The 10610-nt window shown below is 34.8% G+C and overlaps 1 protein-coding gene across 1 annotated transcript in view; it reads right to left on the reverse strand.

Moving 5' to 3' along the window:
* Window positions 1–10610, reverse strand: part of LOC113542344 (hemicentin-1) — a 97355-nt gene that overhangs the window by 36689 nt on the left and 50056 nt on the right. Inside the window, exon 9 of the mRNA XM_053227605.1 lies at window positions 9565–9882. Within this exon, the coding sequence (XP_053083580.1) occupies window positions 9565–9882 (318 nt within the window). The remainder of the gene's footprint in view (window positions 1–9564; window positions 9883–10610) is intronic.

Below are 10610 nucleotides of genomic sequence, written 5' to 3' on the forward strand. Positions count from 1 at the left end.
ATGGTATCAGGCAAGATGGTTAATCTAGTTTATAATGTACAACTATTTTACTTTTATTTAAAATATATGTTCATTTGGTTTTTGTTGACATTGTTTTAATTTATTGTGTAATATTTGGTTAAACATGGATTATTCAGTCCTGTGAGCTCCTACCTCAAGATTGGCTAGCTCACTATTTAGGAAGGAAAAAAAGAAGCTTGCCACTTCCAGCTTGCTATATATTGAAAGATGCTTCTTAATATTTAGAAAAATATTAAGAAAGTAAATGATTGATTATTGCTTTGCTGAGAATTACTTGCACATAGTTGCCTTTTATGAGTGTTTTTATGACAGAAACCCTTCCAGTCTTTCCTTAAGTCGCTATTTCTTCAAGAGAAACTAATGATTGTAATGAAATTGTAATGAAGTGCAACTGAAATGAACCAGACTGTTATCTCAACCTTTCTGATTTATAGCTTTTATAACTTTTAATACAAGTTGCACTGAAAAAATGCACAGAATTTTAAAACAAGAAAATTACACACATACGGATAATAAATGTTTTTACTTAATACATCTATAATTGTCACTTGAAACCAAGTGCCAGCTTTCTGCTTTAAATGAAAAAATAAAAACAGCAAGATGGAAAGCAGGTAAAAGCATATCAGTGGTCTTCCATAAAATATTAACGGATATTTCTCTACGATGGCAAATCTGTGCCAAAAAATCCGAGCGCGTTATTGAAGCTCACGCACGTGGTAAATTACAACCTCGAGAGAAAAATAGAAGTACACGCGTGGAAAGGAAAGAACTCGTTTGCTCATTGTAAACCCTGAATATGTTTACCAGTTGTTAATAGACAGGAAGTGTTCTACCAGTTTACTAGCTAGCCTTTCCATTCTTGAGTTGTTAATAGATAGCGATCCGTGCAACTGATATCATCATACTGATAATCATTCACGTAGTAAGACTCTTCATAATTAACTGTGATCTCTCAGATAATAAATCATTGGCTTAGTAACAGAGGGTTCTGACTTTACTGTTGTGACTTGAAGCCACTGACTCCAATGTTGTTTCAAGGGGATGAAATGTAAATAAATAATGTATATAAATAAGCATATGGTATACTCATTTCAGTGAAAGATTAAGTCATATTGCTATCTTGTAAATAATATTTGCTGATTGTGTTTCATTAGGCCTATTATGCTTTTTGTCCCATGTACAAGGTGTCCTACACCTCACCCACAACTGTACTTTTAATCAGATAAGTTGTGCTTAAACTATAATTAATTGCTGTAATGTACTGCACATGGGGGAATTTTGCCTTCTTTGCAAGCTTCGGTGATGGCTCTTTTTTAGCTCATTCCTGGCTTACAGTGATGGATGGATGGATCGCTATCGATTAACATCCCAAGAATGCAAAGGCTAGCTAGTAAACTGGTAGAAGACTTCCTGTCTATTAACAACTGGTAAACATACCCTGTATTTAGATATACTACATAATGTAGTACGCTGCAAGGGTATCAGTCGAAAACTATTAACAATTAAAAAATAAATGATTGACATGAAGAGTGTCTGTGGAAACCATATCTCTCATGAAGAACAGGTAACTTCACAAACGGTTCTTCACAGAGGCAGGCAGCCAATCAGAACTGATTTCCGGAAAAATAAGTTAGCCAATGATATTTGAGGTTACAGTCATGCCAGTTGGGCTTGCCCACTCCTGGCAAACAGAAACAGTATTCGCGCGAGCAGAAGCAATAGCTGAGAAAAGAAGCAGCTCCTGAGTGTCTGATATGAAGTACAGGGAAAATGAACTAAGAATTAAATTCTGATGCATCAGATGTACAGCCTTTGACACCTCCTATTCATGCACAATCTGCTTATCATTCATACAGAAATATTTAAGAAATCATATAATAATGTTTTTCTCTTCTCCACAGCCGTCAGTCAGAACTGTTTAATTCCATTGCATACTCTTTTCTATCATGTGGCCTAAAGAGTGTACTTTAGTCCATGCTTAATCACTGATTGACAGTATTACTTCCTCTTCCTCTTCTCAGAGCAGGTGACATCTGTCTCTAAAACTTTAATTCCTGTAACAGATGAAACACAGTGTGTTGATCACACAATCATGTCTTTCTTCCTGAACTGGGTTTACATAAACATACACAATCACTCCAGCAGATGTGTTCAGATATGAATTAAAATTACAGGAAATAAATGTAAAATTTAATCATATATTTGATTCCACACAAGTGGTGTTTACTCAGTGTTGCTTAACTACAGCATTTATATGAAGTTAGCTGAAGACGCTCGCTGTTTTGAACCTCAGAATCCAAACAAATCATTTCCATGTTCACAAAACACACATATACACACAATCTAGACTAAAAGAGCTAAATGCTGGTGCAGGAGGAAAGGGATTTTCTGAAAAGACCATAAACATCACTGATAAGGAAGCAGAGAAGAACAAAGAGCACTGAACAGTGAACATACAGATGGGTGTTGACCTGCACAGCTTTATGGATATAAAATACATCAGTAACTAAACATTATTAAGAGCAATCAGGGGCATTAAAAAATCTCAAATGTCTGGAATGTTTGAAAACTTGCCAAGAAGAGGACACATGAGCATACTGCTTCCTGAGGATGGTGAAGGAGGCAAAGAAGTACAAGTGTCTCTACCCTTCTTAGGCATTACAAGAGAAACTGTTATTTTCATTAAATAATAATTATAGAAACGGAAGTCATTTTTAAAACAGTTTTTTTTTAAATAAAAATGCACTTGTTAAGAAAAGGTTAGGTTTAAAAATAAGATGTTACACTCCACAGTGTTCCCATATGGTTACACTCAGGTTATACAGCAGTTAGCTCTGGTCTACTAATTCAACTGGACAAGTGGGATTCAGAGAGTGCCAATATTTAGTATAACAGCACTGGAACATTTCACTGTTTCTATCACTCCACTTGTCTTTGTTTGGTACCGTTACTACACCGTTACTACACTTACTACGGGCTGTCAGTCAGTCGGTGCATTGCATGGCAACAAGCAACACTCTATCCAGCTGTGTGTTCTTTAGGAGCTGTTTTAATTAACAGAGCAAAAATGAACAAAACATTTGGCTGTATGGTGTCTGAAATGTCAGTTAATCGATATCAGTTTCTTCTTTATAGAACTGTTGTATAAAAGCAATATCACACTCACAATCTTGCTGTTATAGTGAATATCAGCACAGCTGTTATTACCTGAAGCCAAATCACAGCCGTGCTGATATTCAGTATAACAGCACTCTTGCTCAACATGTGCATGCTCATGCGATATTGCTTAAATATCACTCGCTGCATGTGTTATTCTGGAGTGGACTCTACATCACTGTTTTTTCTGTATTTCTCCCATCAACTAGTTTGATGAAACAAATTCTAGTCCTAAATGAATGAAAGTAAAGCTGCTTACCTCATTATCCACAAAGAGCTGACCATGTCCTAACCATGGACAGGTTTCTGCACATGTGGGATGTTTACATATGTTACTCCCTAGATGGTCAGTAATAAATAAATCAATTCAGTAGGCTGTACTTGAAATCACAAAATGTCAGTATTTAACTTCAGTAGCTAACTTCAACATTGAGGCTGGGATTAAATTAATAATGGATTACAAATTAATTAAATAGACTGCTTACCTTATCAGGGTGATGTGTGTGATGCATCTGAATGTCAGATCCACTCATAGTCACTCCACTCTTAGGATTTTGGAAGCAGTCAATATTTTCATAGTGTGAATCCTAATAATAAAAGAAGAAAACTGTAAAATGGCTAGTGATAAATACATTGAGGACATACATTCAGTAAACTGCCCTTGAAATAATGAACAATATCATTATAACTGATCAGCGGACTATTAGTAAACACTCGAGTGCAGAGAACTTCATGAATTTGAGCAGCACAACACAGACTAGTCTAGAGCTTCTGCAAGTCTAAATTTCCCAGCAGCTAAAAAGTAAAAGTAAAGAGCATCTAAATTAAATATCTACATAAAAATAAATACAATACATAATGTTGTTTGTGGGGTTTTTTTTATTTCATTTTTCTATCCATCATAATGGATAAAAAAACACTAACAGACCAGTCTTAGTCACTTCTCTCCTTTTGATATTAATTTATTCATATAATTTAAATAAAGAAACTGACTCACATGTTCATCTGCATTACATGTTCCTGTATAAGAAAGAATATATAAATAAATCACTAGCTTGTAATAAAATATGGTGTATGAGCTTCATATTTGTAAATATACTATAGAGCCTTAACAAACACAAAATATCACAGAAGTGTCATAATATTACAGAGTATTATTGAAGTTTATGATACTTTATTATGTTAAACTAGTCAATATCATAACAATGCCATCAGCTCCATGTCTGGTCTTTAAGACCCAGCACATATTTATCAATGATTGAGGATCTTCACACAGACCTTGATTCTGCTTATTTCCTCTGGAGTTTGTTCTTGGCCTGCATGAGAGTAAAATGTAGACCAGACAATACAGTCACACACATTTCAGTGTATTTCCTTCCTTTGTATTTCTGTAAAATGTTGTTTTTCTGTGGAAATTCTGAACAATGATGGAATTATTTTGATTCTTTCTTGCTTCTATAAGCCACATTTAGAAAAGACATGTTTATAATTCCTCTTAAGAAAAAAAAACTTGCTGCTATTAAATACTACATGTATGAAATATCATGTACATTAGAAATTGAGGGTCTAATTTACTTACGTTTGTTTTGCTTTCATAAAGTAGAAAATCAAACCAGCAATTCCAGCGACACCTAATAAAACCCCAATAACAATCCCAGCTATAGCTCCTGCAGACAGTGATTCTCCACCTCCACCTGCAGTCCCTTTTTCTATTAAAAAATAATAAAAATAGAGAGAAACCAGCAGATCATTATTTAAAAAACAGTCATAGCTGACTACGTCAAGATTTTTTGAAACAACTGTTTTTTTGTTTGTTTGTTTTACAGGACAAGAAAACCTCAATGAGGCAGAATTTCTTAAAGAAACATGAAACTGTCCTTTTTCAAATAGATATTAAAACATCATATTTAGCAGCTGTGATTTCTGATTCAGGTTCTGATTAGAAGTGAAAACTCCTATACTACTGTATGTGTAGAGCCTACTCTCCCTCCACCACAACAACTTCCTAATTCAGTTCCTCACTTACCCTCTAAATACATACCTCTGTTTTCCAGCAACCACATTTTCCCTAAGTAGCTAAATAATTGTAACAACGTGAGATTAATGATGAACAAAATATATTTTATTATCTACTTACAAAAAGCCAAGAAACTGATCCATGTTTTCCCTCACGCTGATGTAATGTAAATGCATTACAACTACAAACAAATTCAGCAGCAAGAACATTAACGTAGTAGAAAGTGAAATCTTATTGGACCAGTTTTAAATCAGTCTACTAAATCCCTCTTTCCTTTAGAACTGACTGTATAATGTGAGCAGTTTCTAAATCTTTTAATGTTACAGCAGCTTCATACATCTCTGAATGTCTGACAGACTTTGTTCCAGATCGGGTCTTAAAATCATTTAGTGCGAGTCTTCTCCATATCCCACCTGTGGAACTAAAGGAGTGATGAAGCAGCCTTTTATTTTTATCCAACGAATATCTGGAACAAATTAGCATTAAATATTCATCAAGCTCCATCTCTCAGTCATTAAAATAAGTAAATAAATAAATAATAGAAAAGACACTTAAAAACATATTGTTTCATTAGAGGATTATTATTATTATAACTTTTTACCTTTTAGTTTAATTTTATATTACTTTATATTAACTATTATTCCATTATAAGTCTGTTTTTTCACGTAGGTAATTGTTATACATTTTTATTTTATATTTCTGTTTTCCTTTTTCAGTCACTGCTTTTATTTTGTCCATTTTTTAAAAATGATTTGCCTACTTTACAATTTTGTTTTTAACTATGAATTTTTTTAGTTTTTATTTTCTTATGTGCAACCTAAGCTGTAATTATTATTATTATTATTATTATTTCTGAAGATCAAGTCATCTACAATTAGTTGATTCAAATGATCTTGTAGTTATTTAAGCTCAAAATAATCTTATTAATCTTGTTTATGCACTTTGATTCAAATATTGATGCAGTAAGTGCTGCTCCAAGTATTTCTTCTGTAAAAATCAGAGAAGAAACAAAAACAGCCAAAACAGTTTGAGATGGAATTTAAATGATAGCAGTCCCCATCATGTTTTATTGCTTACATAACATACACACAAACTATTCAAATGCTAATGAAATACAACAGTTCTACTCTTTTTTACTTGTAAAATTAAAATGTCAGTGTGCCACTGTCCACTTTTCTGTGGTCATCTTTTACAGTTGGCTAAAGCATACAAAAGACAAAAAAAATCCTAAATCTAAACAATAGATTTAATGTATTTTGTGTAACCTGTATAGTAATTTACTATAAAAAAAAATATAAAAAATTCTGAATTGGACAGTATTTGAGAGTCAGACTTGACAATATTAATATATTATTAAGATTAATATGAATATGATTTTATACATTTTAAAGCTGTACTGCATACCTGTGGCAGCTGGTGGTTATTAAAAACACAACTTTCTATAGACATATATAGCTCATTCACAGGGATCTGGAATTGAAAACTAATAATAAACACAGCAAACTGACTTTACTTGAAGTCTGATGAAAGTACCTTCTACCTGACTTTTGAATTAAAATCTTGGGAGTTGCTTTCATTTTCAGTCTCTCCTCATAAATATGAGCAGCAAAAGACTTTTCTATAACCAGGTCAACATTAGCAGTGTCTGTCATTTCATCCCAAAAAGCAACTAAGCTGCTAGCTAAAAGAACGAAGTGACAGCTAGCTAGACTTATAAACAACAAACTTCAGAAATGAATGCAACAATCAAACAAAACCTTATACTTACAGTTTATTTATAATATTTACAATTACACCATTACTACAGGCTCCAAGCGATTCTGACTGCTGCAGATATGTTTAAGTTTGAGATGTCAGTCATGTTCATTACTGATTTACTGATTAACGGGTGATTACGAGGTTCCGCCCCTTTGAGAGGTCTACCAATCATATTAAAGACAAGTGAAGTGAAAAGTGAAGAGCTCACTGTCCAATAAACGTCGAGATGTTTTGTTTTTCTGTGAAAAACTCACCTACACTCCATTCACTCCCAGTGAAGCTGTGTGGCCAAACGGGACTCAAAATGATGTGTTAAAAGCCTCTTGTCCAGTGAGCGTTAATATTTCATCCCATTAAAAAAGCTAGTACACAAACACCTAACACACACTACAGAAACACGGGCTCCAATAGCTGTGTATTAGTGCTGCTTTCATGGTGCCTTGTAAGTGGTAATAATAAGAAGTTAGAACAGTGGTGTCCAATCTTATCCACAAAGGGCCAGTGTGAGTGCAGCTTTTCATTCCAATCAAGCAGGAGCCACACCTGGGTTATAGTCAAGTGTGAATTGGAGGAAACAAAAAAACAAAAAACATGGAAGTCTCCATGAATGTATGCCGTTTGTTTGCTCTGTCAGAGCACATAGAGCTCTTATAAGCATTTATAAGCCCGAGTGGCTCCTGGTACTGTTCTAGTGTAGTGAACTTCAAACATTCATGCAACATTTTGGACTGAAATTGCAGTACAGCACCAACAGCAGACAATAGCAAGTAGCTTAGCAACAAGCTAACTGGCTAATGTTAATGATAACTCTAATGTTGATGAAAAAATTGAAAAACAGGTTGAGTTAATGAACGAAGAAAGTGACATTACAGTGAGGTATTTAATCATTTGATTCATTAAAATATTGAATTCAACCAAGACTGATGAATAATGTAGACACTTTGGTAACCATTTCATTGTCGCATTTTAATGAAATTTTAGGGGAAGCCTCCTGTGTAGACGTAAAGGTTTTTCCTTGTATTTACAAATAAAAAAAAAAAACAGTGAAAAATCTGTACATTCCTGGGAGAACTGCTTTAGCTTAATTTAGTGCCTTGCTCTTTTTTGTTGAACATGAATTCAATAACTAAATCATAACCCACCTAGTACAGTAATGTCGATGGGTTCAGACATGGAGTATCTCAGGGTCTGTTTGTTCTGGGCGATGCAGGTGTAATTGCCACTCTGACTGCTCTGAATGTTGCTGAGTTTGAGCTCTTGGCCCATTTCACCAAGCTCTGCTCCATTCACAGCCCACTGAAACTCAGCAGCAGGGCTGGACTCAGCTGAGCAGGTCAATGTGAGGGTAGACCCAGAGCTGTAGATAGGACCCACTGGAGCTGCTTCAACAGCAACATTTTCTGGACCATCTGCAATGGAACAGTCCATATTTAGTCATCTTTAGATCCATCATGGTCTTGTAGAGACCAGGTATATCATGCATGTTTCTTGGATAAACCTCATGACTGTCAACAAGATGCATGATATGAAATAACTCACAGTAAATGGTGAGGCTCAATGGAGGACTCATTGCTTTGCTGAGGATGTTAGATGCTTCACATTGGTATGGGCCTGTGTCACCTCTGATCACACTGGTGATGGTCAGACTGCTGTTGCTGTCTGTTAACTGAACTCGCTCCCCTGCTGTTACCTCAGAGCTGCCATTCAGCCAAATAAATGAAAGTGTGGAGCCAGACGCAGAGCAGACGAGACTCACAGTGCTGTTGAATTCAACCAGCTCTGTTTTACTTGGTACTATGGTAACATTGGAGGCAGGAACTGGAGATTAAAAAGTAATACAGGGCTCAGATACACACCAGTACAAATGAGAACTGAACACTAATTTATCATTAAAACATAAGTGTAATCAGTGTACCTACACTGTTAGCTCTCATGGTTTTAGATAATAATAATACTGAGTAAAAATTAGCTAGTAAAACCATATAAATTACAGGAAAATGAATAAAGTACTCCTTGCCAACTTATTTTTAGTCTAATAAATCTGCTATTATTGAACCACAGATTTTTGATGTGGGTGTCAGTCACTGATCTTCAGCCACCAGTCATCTTTCAAAAGAGGAGATTTTACTGCAGTATGGCAGCAGAAGTCCAAATGGCACAAGTGGAGTGGACAATGACACAACTGTTCTATTGTTCAATATTTTACTATAAAATCAATGTTCTGAATTTGAGACATTAGAGTCAGACTTGACAATATTCTGTCTCTAATTCAAATATATGTTCTGTCAAATGAAACAGCTGAACTAAATAATGTTTTGCATCAGCAAGAACATCCAATGCATGTCCAGTGTCATCTAATGCAAGGATAATATGATAAAGAAAATGTTCTTTAATCTTCAATCTGAAAGAGGCGTATTGAGATTCAGCTGTGAAGATGTAATGCAGTACAAATCTGTGTATTTTAATCCTTACACACCTGTATAAAAACTGATTATAGTTACCTATTAGCTGTAAAGACTTTTACTTGTATTTACAAAACTGAGGACTGTACAAGATTTAAGAAAAAAAATCTTACTGTAGCTGTGTTAAAAAGAAAAGATTTATTTACTCACCAAACACTTGCAGTGAGGTTCCACCTGTGAAAGAAACTGTACCAGTGTCTACAGTCAGAGAATATGTTCCAGTATCACTCTCAGTCAGGCTCCTGAGCTCCAGAGCTAAAGTGGTGGTGTTCAGACTGACTCTGTCAGTGTACGCTGGGTTTATTATAATTCCACTAGGATTTCCAGTTAGAATGGTGCTTGTATTAAACTTCCATGTGATGATAAAGTATGGAGGATCAGGAATACGGATTGGGGTAATCACCACATTCTCCCCAACTGCTTTATTTATTCTCTCAGGTAATAACAGCTCTTGGCCAAAACACACTCCTGTGTGAAGAAACAGATATGCTAAACCACCACAGTTTGCTGTATGAAAAACAGAAATAGCTTAAGCATGGTTCTAACATATAAAACACCAAAACCAACATTTATGATCAAATAAAATATATAAAAGCCTATACTGATTTCACAAATGAAGGGCATGTTTACATACATACATAAATAGATAGATAGATAGATAGATAAATAGCCAAATCCATAACAAATGAACAGAAATCTACTATTTAAAACTAAACATTTTGGCAAAACTATTTAATTGAATGATTAGAGTGGTGGTGATTATTATTATTATCATCTTTATTCACTTTTCATTTTGAGTTCAAAATTGTATATAATTACAGCAACAGTTCTGTTTGGCATAAAGAGCCAAAAAAATACTTTATCACTGAAAAATCCACACAACAGATGTGCAAACAACAGTATATCACAATAACTTATGCGCCTAATTACATAACACAATAGTTTTCATGGATTTAAATCAGCCTACCTCCTTTCACTTGACTCAGTGGGACACCTGACAGTCCTTGGTTTCCACAATCTTTTTTAGGTCTGGCTTGTATTCAGTTGTGGCTACTCGCAGTAACATGTTCACATGTGTGTCAGTAAGAACAGAGCGATGCTTTGATTTCACTTGGTTTAGTGTCGAAAAAAGTGATTCACTGATGCTTGGTAAATTTTCGGAAAAGCTGAGTTTGTTTTTCTGACTGACATTTCAG

Source organism: Pangasianodon hypophthalmus, chromosome 1 (assembly GCF_027358585.1).
Source record: "Pangasianodon hypophthalmus isolate fPanHyp1 chromosome 1, fPanHyp1.pri, whole genome shotgun sequence".
In the NCBI taxonomy this organism is placed as follows: domain Eukaryota; kingdom Metazoa; phylum Chordata; class Actinopteri; order Siluriformes; family Pangasiidae; genus Pangasianodon; species Pangasianodon hypophthalmus.